General features: G+C 39.9%; 1 protein-coding gene across 1 annotated transcript in view; it reads right to left on the reverse strand.

Annotated features, from left to right (window-relative positions):
- Window positions 1–785: 785 nt before the first annotated feature.
- Window positions 786–20,039, reverse strand: part of LOC138851464 (cytochrome P450 4c3-like) — a 96,458-nt gene continuing 77,204 nt past the window's right edge. Inside the window, exons 5-7 of the mRNA XM_070080616.1 lie at window positions 13,451–13,541; window positions 12,980–13,165; window positions 786–925 (exon numbers count right to left, since the gene is read on the reverse strand). Coding sequence (XP_069936717.1) covers window positions 786–925; window positions 12,980–13,165; window positions 13,451–13,541 — 417 coding nt within the window. The remainder of the gene's footprint in view (window positions 926–12,979; window positions 13,166–13,450; window positions 13,542–20,039) is intronic.

Consider the following 20,039-nt stretch of genomic DNA (forward strand, 5'->3'; position numbering starts at 1 on the left):
ATACCCAGAACTCTCGCTAACCATGCCCTTACAAAACCCAAGGTTTCACAAAAATATATGGCATGAAAAGCCGTCTCCTCTTCCTCACAATGCAAACAAGTGCCAGCACCTACATAACCCATTCTATATAGCACTGACCTTGTAGCTAGAATTCCCATAAAGAATCTATAAACCACTTCACGAACCCTTGGCTTTAATCTGATCTTCCGAAAGTCTTCCCAAATGCCCCTCCAATCATACATTGGGTATGTAGCTACTCCCTGTATCACTGTACCCTGCCTACCTGTCCTCCCAAGCCTACTTACCCTTACTTTTTTTGCTTCCCTTACTGCCAACAAATTTCGCACCATATCTTCACACTCCAGTAGTGCCTTTCCCTTCCACCATTTTCGCACATCCTTCATGACCTCTCCCACCCTTCTACCCCTCTCCCCTCCCACCCTCAAGTATCGCTGCTTCACATACACTGCCTTCACTCGTGTGTCCAAAGGTATAAGACCCAGCCCACCCTGCCGCACGCCCATCATCACCACCTCCTTCCGTAGCCATACCAATATTCAAGATTGATGGACTGAACACATCGACTCAAGGTTGAGGGACTGATTACCTCATTCTCCATCTGTTCTTCAAGTTTCTCCTACGTATGGACTGATGAAGCCACTGTGTGGCGAAACGTTTCCTCAATAAAGATACCCAAGAGTTGCACATGTGTCTAATTTATCAACATGTCGGTTCTCTGAACCATTCATCTACAAATCTGTCAGACACTGCAACTTCTTGGGATTTTAATACTTAGGAATTCTTCGCTTGCCTAATTCTTGGGCACGACCTACTTCCACATTGAACAAATGTGACACGACCCATGACTGCCGCACCTCTCCTGCCATACGGTTTATAAGCTGCTTCTCCGCTGATATGCCGTATTCTATTCAAGATTGATGAACTGAACACATCGACTCAAGGTTGAGGGACTGATTACCTCATTCTCCTCCTGTTCTTCAAGTTTCTCCTACGTATGGACTGATGAAGCCACTGTGTGGCGAAACGTTTCCTCAATAAAGATACCCAAGAGTTGCACATGTGTCTAATTTATCTACTCAGATATGGGAAACTGGAGGAATTAAAAAATGTATCAGGGTATACGACGAATTCTAACCATACAGTAGAGAGAGAAAGTAATATGAAGGATCTGGGAGTGATAATGTCAGAGTATCTCGCCTTCAAAGACCGCAACAATGTATGTACCTCATTTGCTAGGAAAATGATAGAATGGATAATGAGAACCTTCAAAACTAGGGACGTCAAGCCCATGATGATTCTCTTCAAATCGCTTGTACTCTTGGCTGGAATACTGCTGTACACTAACTGCCCCCTTCAAGGCTGGCCACATTGCAGACCTGGAGAGTGTACAAAGAACTTTCACGGCACACATAAGTACAATAAGGCATCTATATTACTGGGAACGGCTGAAGGTCCTTGACCTGTTTTCCCTGGAACGCAGGCGAGAGAGATACATGATAATATGCACTTGGAAGGTTCTGGAGTGAGTGGTACCAAACCTGCACACGAAAATCACTCCCTATGAAAACAAAAGACTCGGCAGGAGATACAACATTTCCCCGATGAAAAGCAGGAGCGCCACGAATACATTGAGAGGCAACAGAATAAGTGTCCGGGGCCCAAGACTGTTCAACTGCCTCCCAGCATACATAAGGGGGATTACCAATAGACCCCTGGCTGTCTTTAAGAAGGCACTGGACAGGCACCTAAAGTCAGTACCTGATCAGCCGGGTTGTGGTTGTCGTAAGTCAGCTTGCGTGCGGCCAGCAGTAACAGCCTGGTTGATCAAACCCTAATTCACCATGAGGCCTGGTCTTAGACCGAGCCGCGGGGGCGTTAACCCCTGAAACCTTTTCCAGGTAAACTCCAGGTAGTGCTGGGACACTGGGTTAGTGCCTGGACACTGGGTTAATGCTATGGTTAATATTATGGTATACTGAACATTGTGGTTGTCATGGTATACTGAACATTGTGGTTATGTCATGGTATACTGAATTTTGTGGTTATGACATGGTATACGGAGCATTGTTGTTATGTCATGGTATACTGAACATTGTGGTTATGTCATGGTATACTGAACGTTGTGGTTATGTCATGGTATACTGAATATTGTGGTTGCCATGGTATACTGAACATTGTGGTTGTCATGGTATACTGAACATTGTGGTTATGTCATGGTATACTGAACATTGTGGTTATGTCATGGTATACTGAACATTGTGGTTATGTCATGGTATACTGAACATTGTGGTTATGTCATGGTATACTGAACATTGTGGTTATGTCATGGTATACTGAACATTGTGGTTATGTCATGGTATACTGAACATTGTGGTTATGTCATGGTATACTGAACATTGTGGTTATGTCATGGTATACTGAACATTGTGGTTATGTCATGGTATACTGAACATTGTGGTTGTCATGGTATACTGAACATTGTGGTTGTCATGGTATACTGAACATTGTGGTTGTCATGGTATGTAATGTTGGTAGAATTACCGACGATATGTAAAGTAAAAGGACACAAGTGAGAAAGTTAGGATAGTGGTCAGTTGTCTTATCTGAGATTATGCCTGATTTTAATGGGGATACTGTTTGTCCAGATGTGGTCTAGTAAGGAGATACTAGTCTCCGAGATTCTTGTAGCTGCTCAGTGTTTGTGAATTCAGTTACTTGTGGGTCATGGTCATGTTGGAGCTTTATATTGAAGTCGCCTGTGATAATCAGATGGTGTTTGGTCATGTTTCTCATTTATACTGCTTCTTAATTTTTCATTAAATGTGTAAATATTGGACTGAGGTACTCTGTAGGTTGTTCCAACTGTTAGAGGTTTTGTAGGTCTTTGGATTTAAATTGAGCTATAATATATTCTCCATGTTCATCTCTAGTGTAAGCTTTGTTTATACATTCAAGTTTATCATTGTAATATAGCTGTTCCACCTCCTTTTTGGTCTGGCCTACAGTTGTGTATGGCTGTGTCGCCAGGGATGGCATAGATATCTGTACCACCAGGCTTCAGTGAGAGTAATGATAGACATACTGGCATTTATGGAATTGAATAATGCTAGGTCAACTGTAATGCTGTTATTTGCTCTGAGTAGTGTCCTCGCTTGGTCTGCTGTATAATAAGAGCAGTTGCTGCTAGGGTCATGCAAGTCATTTACTAAGAGGTTGATATCAGGATCAATGTTTGTAATCATAATTTAGTTTGATTCTGGATGTTTAACTTAAGAATAATATAAGATGCTTAACTTAGGAATAAAGTAAGATTAAGAATGCCTAATTGGCAGAGTGAAGTTGATTGTTGGGGTAGTTGACTTGCATACTCTGACAAGTATTAGGTTATTATTACACTGCAGTTTGTGATATCTGAAATTACAATTGGCAGTTAAATGTACTTGAAGGCAATGACTATAGTAATTGATTTTACAAAAAAAAAAAGACTAGTGGTACATATATATGGGGACTGATAAATTTTAAACAAGTTATGGTAAATTAAAAAAAAACAGTAGAAATAAAAGGGAGCTAGTTAAAAAATTTATGGTACAATTATGAGGATATAATATTGCACTGGTCAAACCATACCACTGGCGGGATAGAACCCGCGGTCATAGTCTCAAAACTCCAGACCGTCGCGTTAGCCACTAGACCAGCTAGCCACAATAAGATTCGTCCAACTAGGTATATTTCTACACCATGGGAAGGTTAGCATAGTTGAACGAATCTTATTGTGGCTAGCTGGTCCAGTGGCTAACGCGACGGTCTGGAGTTTTGAGACACTCTGACCGCGGGTTCAATCCCGCCAGTGGTATGGTTTGTTTGCAATCGTGTCATTACGATTTCGTGAGTCACACTGCACTGGTGGTTGGTTAGTTTAATTTATAATGGTACAATTATTAGGGTGTGAAGTTGCTATGATTGTCGTGTTAGAATTATAAAAAGTAATATTAAGATTTGAAAGTAATTATTGGAAGTTATTAGTTTATAATGTTTTTAATAAATTATGTGAGTATTTATTTTATGATTATTATTTTATTTTCTTCAGAAACATCTTACGAATGTGAGACATACAACAAAATGTTGCCAGATTGAACTATTTCTGGTACCCGCCCATCCAAGCATGGTGGTGGTGGTGGTTCACCTCCCACTGCCGCCACCACCACCACCACCCACTGCCACTGCCACCACCACCACCCACTGCCACCTCCCACTGCCGCCACCACCCACTGCCACTACCATCTCCCACTGCCACCACCACCCACTGCCACCACTACCATCCACTGCCACCACTACCATCCACTGCCACCACTACCATCCACTGCCACCACTACCATCCACTGCCACCACTACCATCCACTGCCACCACTACCATCCACTGCCACCACCACCACCACCACCACCCACTGCCACCACCACCACCCACTGCCATCACCACCACCCACTGCCATCACCACCCACTGCCACCATCACCACCCACTGCCACCCCCACTGCCACCCCACCACCCACTGCCACCACCATCACCACCACCCACTGCCACCACCACCACCACCCACCACCACCCACTGCCACCACCACCCACTGCCACCACCACCCACTGCCACCACCACCCACTGCCACCACCTCCCACCACCACCACTACTACTACTACTACTACTGCTGCTGCTGCTGAGAAGACTTCAGGCAGTGCCAGTCAGTTCCTGTTTTCTGCCAAATCTTACTGAAGCTTTATATAACCATATTTTATGAACTCTTATTCAAATAATAAAAGAAATTAATAAATCTGGAAGATATATGAAGTAAAATGAAACCACAAATTATAACCTCCTTAATATTTTCTGGCTGAGGCAAACCGAGAATAACTGGATCAACGGATACCGGATCAACGGATACCGGATCAACGCATACGGGGGTCTTACTGTACTTCCAAATTTGACACTTTTCTCTGACAGCTCATTTTGGCATTGGTAAACTCGCCTCCCTTCCATTTGACTGCAGTACAATAATTCACTTACAGAACATGTGATGCATTATCATCACTATATTTCTTAGCAACATTTCAATTATTTTAATACACGTTTCTTTCCTTTTTCTATAATTTTCATTGTTACCACATTTGAAGGTTGAGCTTGTGAGACCATCGAAAGAGATGAGAGTTGAGCACAAGGTCTACGAGACAGTCCCGGCTGAATCACTTAGAGGTCTTGGTAAAGGTCGAGACCTTTACCTGCTTGAAGGTTAAGATAAGATAAGATTTCGTTCGGATTTTTAACCCCGGAGGGTTAGCAACCCGGGATAACCCAAGAAAGTCAGTGCGTCATCGAGGACTGTAACTTATTTCCATTGGGGTCCTCAATCTTGTCCCCCAGGATGCGACCCACACCAGTCGACTAACACCCAGGTACCTATTTACTGCTAGGTGAACAGGACAACAGGTGTAAGGAAACGTGTCGAAATGTTTCCACCCGCCGGGAATCGCACCCGGGCCCTCCGTGTGTGAAGCGGGAGCTTTAGCCACCAGGCCACCGGGCGGGTTTGATGTAGTGAGCAGTTTTATCGGATAATAACTCATCACACTCTACAAGTACCCGTGTTAATGTTTCCAACAAACAAACCTAGTTTATTCTTTAAACAAATTTTGTTAAGTTTCCTCACTCAATTTTCATCAAAGTTTCATTAAAAATATGACTTAAACAAACCTTTGTTAAGTTTCAATATAAATAAGGCATCGAAATAAATGATGCTTCAACGAACACTGTTATATCACTGTAAAAAAGTCGGTGAAAAAAACAATGATACAATAAACTTTGTTTAGTTTCAGAATAAAATGACTCGCATTCAAAATCCTTCGTTGTTTATATATTTTTTTTAATTACACTCCTTTAGACATAGCAACAAACATTATATACAGCATTAGCAGTTACCCACCCAATATACTGTCAATTTTGGGGTTTTCCAGACAACACACCCCTCAAGGGAGGTTCCTTGATGCTGGTGAGGGGCTCTTGATCTAGGGAATTGGATCTGTGCCCCAGTTCCCTGAACTGAACCTGAATACTTTCCATCTCCCCCCCCAATGCATTCTATAATCCTATGGGTTTAGTGCTCCCCCATGATAATAACCCAGACAACATACTCTACATTTGAAGATCCCCAAACAGTGTACTGTAAACTTTGTGAATCTTCAGATATGATACTGCAAATTTTGGTAATCTCCAAATATACTGAACATTATAGGGATCTCCAGACAATATATTTTTGGGGGATCTCGAGACAACATACTGTAAATTTTGTGTATCTCTAAATAACATACTGTCAATTTTTGGGATCTCCAAACATTCTCTGAATTTTGGCGGATCCCCAAAATTTGCAGTGTGTTTGGAGAAACTCCAAATGTTATATAAGATTTAATGTCCAGATCAATATACTGAATATGAACTTATAATTTACATAAGTTACTAATCGGTCTCCTTAAGTGCTAACACTTTAAAAACGTCGAAACACAGAAGGCAAGTCTATTGTTAGGACATCCACAGTGAAGAAACATGTAAAGAAATGGAGGATTTTGAACATGAGTCATTTTAATGTCTTATTTATTAATAATTTGACAATTGTTTCAGCCTAACAAAATTGTGTAAACGTTTTATTTTTAAATGAAACTTTGATCAAAATTGTGTGAGAAACCCAACGTTTGTTTAAAAATGAAAATAGATTTCATTTGTAGGAAACGTTACCAAGGGAACTTGTAGTGTGTGATGAGGTGACATGCATGTAAGGTGACAGACATGCGACTAGTGAAGAGGTGCAGCATCGAGGGATGAGATCTGCTCACCAAAAGAAACTTTTAATTAGGAAGCTGTCTCGGCCTTTACCAAGACCTACTTTGTCTCGACCTGGACCATTTTGTTCACCTGCTCAACCTTCCTTAAAGATTCCAACCTCATCTTATTCGATGGTCTCACAAGCTCAACCATCAAGTGTGGTAACAATGGAAAATAGGAAAAAAGAGGAAAATACATATATTAAAATAACGAACGGAAATATTGCTGAGGATTTTAATGGGGATTATGTACTACAAGTTTACCAAGTGCAACAGTCGAGTTAAACAAAGGTGAGCATGTTGGTGCCTTCAGTTAGGTCTTATCACTCAATCATCCAAAATTTATATGAAGTGGATGTCATACCAAATTTAACTAGTAAATATACCCGTGTTAAATTTGGAAGAAGTGGAAAAACAAAACCAATGGTAACTTAACATTTTTGGTCAGTACATTGTGAGTCATTCTTATAAACATTATATGAAGTCCAAAGTTGATAACACTTACAAAGATAATTCATATATTTAGATACAAAGAGAGAAAGAGAGATTATATTCTACTTTTGAGTGAATGATTTTACTAAATGTTCTTAATAGCTTGACAGAAAATAAAGTGAAAAAAGTTGTTTTCAGAATTATTTACATGACCTTCAGCTGGTGGTGACTCGTCTGTATTCATTAAAATAATTCACAATTTTCCAAAGGTCTTGAATAAACATAATAAAACATTAATGCCATTATTTTAATGTATGTAAAACAACGATCGTCAAACATCAGTTTTTATTTTTTTGCCCATTTTAAGATTTTACCCAAATGAAAGGACTTAGATTATTTTGCATCAGACTCTTATACCGCTTAACAAATTTTTATTAAAATTTAAGAAAGATGAAACGAAACACGTAGGAATATAATTACCTGACATCGACTCGCCTAGACATGAGTCTGACTCACCTTCGTAATTAACTTCAATCCGTATTTATTTTGTATTAAACTTTAATTCGTATTTAATTTTGCATTTGACTTTAATTAGTATTTAATCAGTAGTTTGTACCTCTCAGTTTAGGTGTTGGGAGATTCCTTCTAATGAGCGGAAACTTAATAAGGTTTGAACAGGTTTCACAGACAAGTGTGAGTAACTGTGAAAAATATTGGGAAATTTGGTGATTTGCCATTGAATGTACGAAGTATTTTCTCGGAAAAGAGGGAGACATAGTTTGTAAGCAACATTATCTAAATAAAGATTTTACTGCAAAACGAAGTTTTATCTTAATGGTAAACCATGTGGAAAATAATTAAATATTTGTGAATTAGAGCGATTGTTTTAATGGTAGAACCATTTTGAGACACTAATAAAATTGTGGAAAAAAATGATAATCCAACAATATACACGAGTTCTTTATTAATAAATCATATAATCATCTATGTATTTTGCACTTGTTGATGGAAATTAATTTCTACCATATTTTTCCACAAACATTGACTAGTTAAATCAGCATTTTGAACCTAATGTTTTGGATGGAGTAATCTGAGGCAGAATGGATCATGATTGAGTATGCGATAAGGTCTCTAATGGGTGATAATAGGTGATAGGCCTGGTGCACTGAAACCTGTAAATGGGTGAGAATGAGTGATATGTTTGAATCAGTATTTTCGGGGTAAAGAAGTATCATTAGTGGCGGAATATTAGTCTTAGTGTCTCTCTTAATAAGAGGTGTGAAGATCTTTGTTTTGTGCAAACTAGTGAATTCCCTTTAAATGTCACCGGTAAAGTTCGTATTCTTAAAGTTTGTCTTAATATAAGTTTGACTTTTATACCACAAAGAATTTTTTCTTTTAGCAGGTAAAAACATTTGCAGATTAGGTAAAAATCAATTGATCTGCGCATCGAAGAATGTCCGAAAGAGATTACTAGAAGACAGTGTGGTAGCAGCATACATGTCTTCATGTGATAGTTATCTGAGGACTCAACGGATACCAATGAACTGTTCTGATAGACACATTAACATCTTGGGATCTAGATGCAGGGAATTTTTCAAAGCTTATCTGACCTCATGGTATGACCTACTTCCACTAGTGGGATTTCCACTGATGACTCCGCCTCCCACAGCTTCACCTCATCTGTCTGCAGTTTATGTGCAGTACTTTCATCAAGACTGATGGACTGAAGACATCGACTTAAGGCAAAGGGATTGATTACCTCAAACTCTTTCTCATCATCCACCCTTCTTTTCTGTTTTGGAATGAAGAATCCGCTGGCTGGTGAAACGTTTCAAGAATAAAAAATCCCAAATGTTCCCCAAGTGTCTCAGTTATTAACTCAGTTTTCTAAATTATTTATACAAACTTAAGAAACATAAGAAAGGAGGAATACTGCAGAAGACCTGTTGACCCATACTGGGCAGGTCCTTCACAACCCAGCCCACCTCACAAGATGTCTGGGTCTTACCAGTAAAGGTGTAAACTTTGACTTCAGAGGCCTGTGATGATTAATTGAATAAAGAATATTTAAAAAGCTGTAAGTCTGGTCACAGACCGGGCAGCGGGGGCGTTGACCCCGGGAACTCTCTCCAGGTAAACTCCAGGTAAGCCTATTTTTTCATTCCATTTTTGTAGACTGGAAAATACAGTTGTGATGTAGACGCATATTGTGTTCCATCAAGGGGAGAAAGTATTTTGTTTTTCAAGAAACTTATTTGTGATAAGTTTTAAACTAAAATTCTCCCAAGGTTGGAGTAACTTTGTTTACCATGAAACTTATCTATAATACATTTTAAACTAAAAATCCTCGTCGTGGGACTTGTACTGTCCAAAAGCTGACTGCAGAAAACACTTACTAGGTATTTTTTTCCATGGGTATATCTTGTAAAAGAATTGAGGGGTGTGGAGGTGGGGAGGATGGAGAGACAACCTGGTGCAGGAGACACTGAAGGAGACAGGTGACAGAGCTGGGGACAGAATTTTGTGCTGACAGGAATTTTACGGTTGACTCGTTAGTGAGGTTGTCAGTGAAGAAGGTCGGGACACTCAGGCACGGAAAGATAAGTTTTGTAGTTAACTCAGTAAAGGGGCAGAGAGAGAGGTGGAGTGAGGCATGTACAGATTTTTGGGGATGTTTATGTACTCACCTAATTGTGGTTGTAGGGGTCGATTCAAACCTCCTGGCCCCGCCACTTTATTAGTCGCTACTGGGTCACTCACTCCCTGCTCTGTGAGCTTTATCATACCTCTTCTTAAAGCTATGTATGGATCCTGCCTCCACCACCTCACTTTCCAGACTATTCCATTGCCTGACAACTCTGTGACTGAATAAATACTTCCTAACATTTCTGTGGCTCTTCTGAGTCTTCAATTTCCAATTGTGGCCTCTTGTCGCTGTCTCCCATCTCTGGAACATCTTATCTCTGTCCACCTTGTCGATTCCTCTCAGTTTTTCATATGTTATCATGTCCGCCTCTGTCCTTAACCTCTTCTCGTAGGACATGCCCCTTAGCTCTGGGATAAGTCTCGTTGCAAACCTTTGAACCTTCTCTAATTTCCAGGCGTGCTTGCAGAGGTGTGGGTTCCAAACTGATGCTGCATACTCTAATATGGGTCTGACATACACGGTGTGCAGAGTTCTGAACGATTCCTTACTGAGATGTAGAAAAACTATTCTTAGGTCCACTAGTCGCCCATATGCTTCAGCACTTATTTAGTTGATGTGCGCCTCAGGAGATATGTTCGGTATTATACTCACCCCAAGATCTTTTTCCTTGAGTAAGGTTTGTAGTCTTTGGCCACCTAGGCTATATTATTTCTGCGGTCTTCTTTGACCTTCCCCGATCTTCATGACGTTGCACTTAGCGGGGTTGAACTTCAGGAGTCAGTTGTTAGACCAGGCTTGTAGCTTGTCAAGGTCCCTTTGTAGTCCTGCCTGGTCCTCCAACGACTAAATTCTCCTCATTCACTTTACATCGTCTGCAAGCAGAGACACTTCTGAGTCTATTCCTTCCGTCATGTCGTTCACATAAACCAGAAACGGTACCGGTCCTAGAACTGACCCCTGTGGAACCCCGCTCGTCACAGGCGCCCACTCCGACACCTCGTCACGTAAGGTGACTCCCTGTTGCCTTCCTGTCAGATATTCTCTGATCCATTTCAGTGCCTTCCCTGTTATACCTTCCTGGTCATTCAGCTTTTGCACTAATTTTTTTGAGAGGAAACTGTGTCAAAAGCCTTTTTATAGTCCAAGAAAATGCAATCTAACCACCCCTCTCTCTCTTGTCTTACTGATGTCACCTTGTCATAGAACTTCAGGAGGTTTGTGACATAGGATTTCATTTCCCTGAATTCATGCTGGTTGAATTCAGGGAATCCACCACTCTTCTCCTGATAATCTTCTCCGTGACTTTACATACTATGCATGTCAGTGATGCTGGCCTGTAGTTTAATGCTGCATGTCTGTCTCCTTTTTTTAAAAATTGGGACTACATTTGCTATTTTCCATACCTCAGGCAGTCGCCCTGTTTCGATAGATGTGTCAGAGATTGTTGTAAGTGGTACACAGAGAGCCTCTGCTCCCTCTCTCAGGACCCACAGAGAGACGTTATCTGGCCCCATCGCCTTTGAGGTATCTAGTTCGCTTAGCTACTTCTTTACCTCCTCTTCAGTTGTGTGTATTGTGTCCAGCACATGATGGAGTACCCTACCACTCCGTGTTCCTGGAGTCCTTTCTGTATCCACTTTGAATACTTCTTTAAATCTCTTGTTGAGCTCCTCACATACTTTTCGGTCATTTCTTGTGAGCTCGCATCCTTCTTTCTTCAGCTTGATTACCAGTCCTTTACTTTTGTTTTTTTCCTAATGTGTCTGTACAACAGCTTTGGGTTAGACTTGGCTTTAGCCGCTATGTCATTTTCGTATTGTCGCTGCGCCTCAATCCTTACCGGTGCATATTCATTTCTGGCTTTTCGACTACTCTCCTTATTCTCCTGGGTCCTATGCCTCTTATACTTCTTTCATTCTCTATTGCATTTGGTTTTGGCCTCTCTACACCTCCGGGTGAACCAAGGGCTCGTCCTGGCCTCCTCGTTATGTCTGTTGCTTTTGGGTAAAAACCTCTCCTCTGCTGCCTTGCAGATTGTCACGCACACGCACACACACACACACACACACACACACACGTGTGTGTATGTTTGTGTGTGTGTTTGTGTGTGTGTTTGTTTGTGTGTGTGTGTGTGTGTGTGTGTGTGTGTGTGTGTGTGTGTGTGTGTGTGTGTGTGTGTGTGTGTGTGTGTGTGTGTGTGTGTGTGTGTGTGTGTATTCAAATGTGTATGAGTGTTAATGCAGGATTGTTAACCAAGGATAATCTACGAAAAACAATTTCTGTTAAGTATATACTCGTGTTAATACGTATAATACGATGATTATTTTTTTTTATTATGAATATTGCTAGTAAGTCTCTACTAATTCTTTCTTGAATCATTAGATTACTTCACTTTCTTATTTTTTGGGCATAAGTCTTTGTAGAACTTAAGACATTCACCTCTGAGATCATCCATCTTCATTGTGTTTTATAATCTCAGTCACTTCTAACTTTAATTAACATCTAATCATTAAGTTAGGAAGCAAAAAGATTTCCTATTTTTCATTGACTTTATGATTGCCTCTAATCATTAAATGGAGAAAATTTAATTTTCATGGGAATAACGTAATTGTGTACATAAAACTGAACCTGAGGTTGACAAAATTCTGAAAAAGTCAAGATTAATACAAGAAAGGTATGCTTACTTTTGTACTACTTGAAAAAAAATATATATATATTATATATGTGAAGGGGGGTAGAGAGAGGCATGAATCTTCCCTTTTCTTCGCAGGAATGGAGAGTTAATGTAGGCTTATAAAAAGGGGATAATGTATGTCAAATAAAATTCAACTTATTCTAGCATGACACAACTGAAATGCTGTGTCATAACAATATCCCTAATTTTCTGAATCTCCTATGTCCACTGTACATTTGCTTTGTCCACTACCAGCTGTATAATAATACATCTGTACGTGCGTCATCACAGTATCCTCGCGTCATGACAGTGTCCATTAAGAAAACAAAATCATCAACTTACCACAAATAATGTCCTGAGCACAGAGGGTAAGGTCATCATATATGTCAAAGGTATTTCCATCAGCTTTCTTCTCCAGTTTTTGGATCAGCTTGTTGCTTTGTTTGTTAAAAACCGACATAAACTCTTCTAAGATCTTGAAGTGGAATGCTGGAGTGAGTAGCTTCCTGCGTGTATGCCAGTGACTGCCTGTGAAGAAGACTCTATGGTAGGTATTCAGCATATAGAAAAGATTGAGCCTCAAAGACTGCGTTGTTGTTATAACATTGCTCTCTCTCTCTCTCTCTCTCTCTCTCTCTCTCTCTCTCTCTCTCTCTCTCTCTCTCTCTCTCTCTCTCTCTCTCTCTCTCCTTAAATTAGCTGAGATATATTTATTTTTATAACTGGTCATGAAGGTAAATATCAAAAGCTTGAACTGTCTTGCTAGAAAAAAGCATGGTCATTATTTACACTAGTCATTAATATGGTACCTACCAGTGGAAGTCAGAAGACTTATGCCCACCCAGGGATGAGCGAAATCGTAGTTGAAACTCTTGTTCAGGTATTTCTGGCTACTTAATATGACCTATAATTTAAAAATGTAGATTATCTTAGGTTCTTCCTCTAAACAAAGAGTTTTGGAAATTGGTTTCATAAGAACATAAGAAAGGAGGAACACTGCAACAGGCCTATTGGTACATATTTGACAGGTCTATCTCAAATCCAACCCACTAACAAAAACATTTGCCCAACCCACTTTCAGTGCTACCCAAGCAATAACATAAGGACATAAGAAAGAAGGAACACTGCAGCAAACTTACTGCCCTTAGTGGGTAGTCCCTATCAAATCCCAACCCACCTACATAAATATTTGCCCAACTCACCTTCAGTGCTACCCAAACAATAATCCCCGACAATCCCCTTAACTAATGTGTAAGTCCCGCTTTAATCGAACCCCTCTCACTCATTAGAACACTGGGAGAGAGAAGTGTAGATATTTGTTTCTTTATTAGGTTTCCCCTCAGAATTACCTTTGAATGGTTACCTGGATACTACTTTCTATTCCAGTTCAGGACTGTTTTCTGAAGCAGTGTGTAACAGAGCCTACCAGGGGTAATAGTCTTGTCAAATAAGGAAACACTCGTAAATAATCTGGAGATCACTGAAGAGCTTGGCGCAAGTGATCACAAATCAATCATTTTTAACATTAACTGAGAATACAAGAATAATGATAATACGGTAAAAATCCTTGATTTTCGCTCTGCCGATTATAATGGACTTAGGGAACACCTGTCAAATCTCGATTGGGGTTATCTAGCTAATGATTTTATTGACGATGATCATACTTATGATTATGAAGGGATCTGTATTTATGATTTTTTTCTTAATAATGTACACCGTGCTCAGAGTATATACATTCCCCAGAGAGAAATTAGGTCTAATAATAACGATCCCAAATGGATTAACAAGAGGCTAAACCATCTGTTAGGGGAGAAAAGGGGAATATATAGGCGCATCAGAAGAGGAGAGGTTAACCTTACTGATCAATATGTTCAGCTTAAAAGAAAAGTAAAAAAGGGGATTAGAAAGGCTAAACGTGACAATGAAATTAGAGTTGCTAATGAATCAAAGCCTAATCCAAAGGGGTTCTTTCAGGTGTATAGGACGAAGGTGAAGGGAAAGGTAGAACCTCTGAAAATTGGGAATGGACAGCTGACGGATAACGAACTGGAAATGTGTTCCTTATTTAATGACTATTTTTTGTCAGTTTTTACACAGGAAGATGTAAATGAGATTCCTGTAATTAACAATTATTTAGCTCCTGATGAATTTAAATTAACTAATATTACTGTCACGAGGGACATGGTTATTAAACAAATAGACAAACTGAAAAAAATAAGTCACCAGGACCCGATGAGCTGTTTTCCAGGGTACTTAAGGAATGCAAGATGGAGCTTAGTCAGCCATTAACGAGTGTGTTTAATTCGTCCATCTTTACCGGTGTTGTGGAAGATGGCTAATGTGGTTCCTATATTCAAATTACCGTCCAATAAGTCTGACATCTATAGCGGGCACGTTATTAGAATCAATTAGAGCTGACATTATTAGAAGTCACCTTGAAGAGCATAACTTGATAAATGATTCTCAGCATGCATTCACGAGAGGTCGTTCCTGCCTGACAAATTTACTGACGCTCTTCAATAGAACATTTGAGGCAGTTGAAAGTGATAAAGAATATGATATTGTTTATTTGGATTTTAGTAAAGCCTTCGATAGAGTACCTCACAAGAGACTCTTAAGAAAAGTGGCAGCTCATGGTATAGTAGGTAAAGTTCTAGCATGGATAGAGGCATGGCTTATACATAGAAAGCAGAAAGTTACCATTAATGTGGTGATATCTGAATGGGGATTAGTCACTAGTGGCGTTACACAAGGATCAGTTTTAGGCCCTCTCTTGTTCATAATTTACATTAATGACCTTGTTAGAGGGATTACGAGTGACATGAGTAAATTTGCTGATGATACAAAGATAGGCCGTATAATTCATTTTGAGGAGGATAGCAATAAACTCCAGGAGGATTTGGACAAATTAATGTCTTGGTCTGAAAATGGCAGATGAAGTTCAATGTGGACAAGTGTAAGGTACTAGTAATGAAAATAACCCTCGAAGCTATAATCTAGGTGATGTAGAGCTTGATCATACAGAATGTGAAAAAGGTTTGGGAGTCATGGTAAGCAGAAATCTAAAGCCAAGACAGCAGTGCCTTAGTGTGCGCAACAAGACCAACAGATTACTTGGATTTATCTCAAGAAGTATAAGTAACAGAAGTCCAAAAGCTATTTTACAACTCTATACATCACTAGTGAGGCCTTATTTAGATTACACTGCTCAGTTTTGGTCCCCTTACTACAGGATGGATATAGACTCATAAGAGAACATACAGAGAAGAATGACTAAAATGATTTACCGTGTAAGGAATCTCTTATATGAAGATAGACTTAAAGCCTTAAATCTCCACTCTCTGGAGTGAAAGAAATCGGACCATAAACAACGGAGTTCACTTCTCAGCCATTAGCCTCCCCTTAGCGGTATATTTTTTGTATGGTTTTTATGGTTGTATTCTCGTTTTATTTGGTCTCATGTGATGGAATAGAAGATATACTACAAAATAAACATGATTTTAATTGGTTTCACGATGAAAAGTACCTTGAAATTGAGCTGAAAATAGCAGAAATGTTCGATTCTTTGGAGAAATCAGTGGTAGACATCATGAGGTAGCAGTGGCAGACAACATGAAGCAGCAGTGGCAGACAACATGAAGCAGCAGTGACAGACAACATGAAGCAGCAGTAGCAGACAACATGAATCAACAGTGGCAGGCATCATGAGGTAGCAGCGGCAGACAACATGAAGCAGCAGTGGCAGACAACATGAGGTAGCAGTGGCAGACATGAGACATCAGTGGCAAACATGAAGCAGAAGTGGCAGACAACATGAAGCAGCAGTGGTAGACAACATGAGGCAGCAGTGGTAGACATGAAGCAGAAGTGGCAGACAATATGAAGCAGCAGTGACAGACAACATGAGGTAGCAGTGGCAGACAACATGAGGTAGCAGTGGCAGACAACATGAAGCAGAAGTGGCAGACAACATGAGACAGCAGTGGCAGACATGAAGCAGAAGTGGCAGACAACATGAAGCAGCAGTGGCAGACAACATGAAGCAGCAGTGGAAGACAACATGAAGTAGCAGTGGCAGACATCATGAGGTAGCAGTGGCAGACAACATGAAGCAGCAGTGGCAGACATCATGAGGTAGCAGTGGCAGACGACATGAAGCAGCAGTGGCAGTGTAGCATTAAGAGTGTAGCAATTAAGTGTAGCAATAAGAGTGTAGCAATTAAGTGCAGAATTAAGAGTTTAGCAATAAAGTGAAGCGTTAAGAGTGTTGCACTTATAAGCCACTCTGTCTGACTTTTTTGGGATATCCTAGGTTCTCTACATATGTAGCCAGGAGCAGGAATGGCCCTATAAACCCCAACAACAACAATGGCCGCTGTTACCACCACTAGCCACATACCCAATGATATGTATTTTATTCATTCTAGTGTATATATCACGTTTCTATGTTATTAGTATTATTTATTATGTCATATTACATGAATTGTCATAGATAAATAAGCTGTAGAGACGATATTAGGGAAATTATTAAAGTATTTTCTCGTGCCTGGAATTCCACTGGAACGAATTAATTCCATTTCAATTAATTTAAATGAGGAAAATTGACTCTGCAAACGAGCAAATCCAGCTGCGAGCAAGGTCATGGAATGGATTAAACTCGTAAGTAGAGGTTCCACTGTACTGGTTTTCTAACAGAGTTGTAGATGCATGGAATAATCTTCCCAGTTGGGTGATAGAGGCTAGGACCTTGGATAGTTTTAAGAAGAGATTGGACAAATATATGAGTGGGAGAGGCTAGGTTTGATTGGTGTCATTGGGTACGGGAGTTATTTCTTGGGTAGCTTTAGGTAGAGGTCGTTTTGATAACGACCTGCCTTACATGGGCCAGTAGGCCTTCTGCAGTGTTCCTCAATTCTTATGTACTTACGTTCTTATGAAAGGAAGACACTGCAGCAAACCAACTGACCCACACTAGGCAAGTCGCCCTCATACCCACAAAAAAACACCCACCCAACCCACAGCTAAACCTTATTTTGCAACATTCATTTCTTTGAAAGAAACACTGGGAGAGAGAAGTGTAGATATTTCTTTCTTTATTAGGTTTCCCCTCAGAATTACCTTTGAATGGTTACCTGGATATTACTTTATACTCCGCCTTATATTTTAATTTTCTTTTTCCAGGCTTTGAATTATAACTTCAGAATGCCTTGTCCGATTGGCTTCAACTTTTCAGAGCTGGTTGACTGTATAAGGAAGAGGTTTATGTAATTATTAATGTGTGCAGGTAATACATGGTCATTCCTCTGGAACCCATTAAAAGTTTCCCAGAATGAATCGAAACACTTTCAATTCAATTCAATTCAAATTCAAAGTTTATTCTCTATAAGGATTACAATGCTGAGTTTACAGAAATTTGGTTATTGTTTGGTTTACATGTAGTAAAATTGTGATTACAGAGTGTACCACTAGAACGCTTAGCATGGCTAGGCATTTCGGGCATACTTAGTTTTATTCTTAATTGTAAAATATTACAAATTATGAGGTAAGTTGGTATTATGGCTAAGTGACTAAATACTAGTTTGTGAGTTTAGCAATGTGAATGCTTTTGTTTTGGCACAGTATATAGTTTCAGTATTGGAGTATCACAGGATTCATTATTTTAAGACTGAGATTAATATTTCTGTTTATGGTCAAGTGAGTGAGCGAGTGTAAGTGTGAACCACCAGGTGGTATTCGTGTAGTTAGTTGACGGGGTGTATCAGGGAGATAAGATGTTTTCTAATGGTAGTTTTGAAGGTGATGAAGGTGTCTGCAGTTCTAGAGTTCTCAGGTAGGGTATTCCAGATTTTAGGGCCTTTGACATACATTGAATTTTTGTAAAGGTTTAGTCGGACACGGGGAATGTTTCTGGTGTTATGCCTGTGGGTTCTGTCACAACTATCAAGAAAGCGTTTTAGGTCAAGGTTGATATTAGAGTTTAAGGCCCTGTAGATATAGATTGCACAGTAGTAAGTGTGGATGTACTGAACTGGGAGTAAGTTTAGATCTTTGAAGAGTGGGGGGGTGTGATTATTCTTACTGCAGCTTTTTGTTGAGTTATTATTGGCTTTAGGTGTGTTGCTGCAGTTGATCCCCAAGCACAAATAGCATAGGTGAGGTATGGATAAATAAGTGAGTGGTATAGTGTGAAAAACACTTCTGTATAACTTTAAATGCAGGGTGTATCCTTATCTGACGAGGATGGAGAGTGGAAATGATGTGAAAAGTTGAATATCTGCAGTTTTTATATTTAAGATAGAGTAAAAAAAATACCTTTTAAAGGATTTTATTTATATAATATGGTATACATACCTCTTTTGAAGGATTTCGATCTTTAATGGTTAGAGTATCTTATGGACAGGATACTGCTCAATAAGGTCACTCTGTGTAGGCTGCAAATTTAAATTTATCAATACATTGGATCCTCGGATATCAGCCATTCCGGATATCGGCCAAATCGGATTTCGGCCACTTTTTTGGCCGAAATTCTATCATGGATTTCGGTTGTCAACTCGAAAATCATCCGTATTGGATGTGTCCGCCTGCCACTCTGCTGCATTCATGAGTCAGTCTGGCTGTGTCTCTGGGTGAGTGAGCAAGACTGCATATTCATCCAAACATCTCGCTATAATCCATTGTTTTTTGTGGCTGTTTATTAAGCCCAACTGCAAAATAAGCCACCATGGGCCCAAAGAAAGTTCTTAGTGCCAGCCCTTTGGTAAAGAAAGTGAGAAACATGATAGAATTCAAGAAAGAATTCTTAGTAAAGTACGAAAGTTAAGGAGGAAGAGAGAGGGGAGAATGTGCCTTCTTCAGTGATTTTACGATATGTACGATACTAAAGCAGTAGGATTCGATAAAGGCTGTAGTGTCAGCCAGTGATAAAGTGTAGCATTAATGTGAGGGAAAAGTTCAATAGATAGGAGTAGCAAGGGAGTGTATAGTAACAATAGTTTCATTGCCGGCTACTTGTTAAGGTAGGGTAAGTCCAGCTCCCGCTACTCCCCCCCCCCTTTTTCCCCCTCCCCGAAAGTGATAGTTTGATTGCCGGCTGCTTGTTAAGGTAGGGTCAGTCTAGCTCCCACTATCCCTTCCCCTCCCTCTTCCCCCTCCCCCGAAAGGTGACGTGTGGGGCTCCGGTCAAACAGTAAATCACTCGACTCACAGCTCCCAACACTACTGTAAGTACACGCCTGATTATATTTTAGTGGACTTATTTTTTGAAAGCTTCACTTTTGACCAATAATTAACTTAATCCTTTCAGTCTTTATCTGTTAAATGTTTTAATAATCACCACATCTTTTAGGTATTGTACTTATCATGGAGAGTGATTTCTTAAGCAGTGGGTAATCTGTCTCTCTTT

This window comes from Cherax quadricarinatus, unplaced genomic scaffold (assembly GCF_038502225.1).
Source record: "Cherax quadricarinatus isolate ZL_2023a unplaced genomic scaffold, ASM3850222v1 Contig684, whole genome shotgun sequence".
Classification (NCBI taxonomy): domain Eukaryota; kingdom Metazoa; phylum Arthropoda; class Malacostraca; order Decapoda; family Parastacidae; genus Cherax; species Cherax quadricarinatus.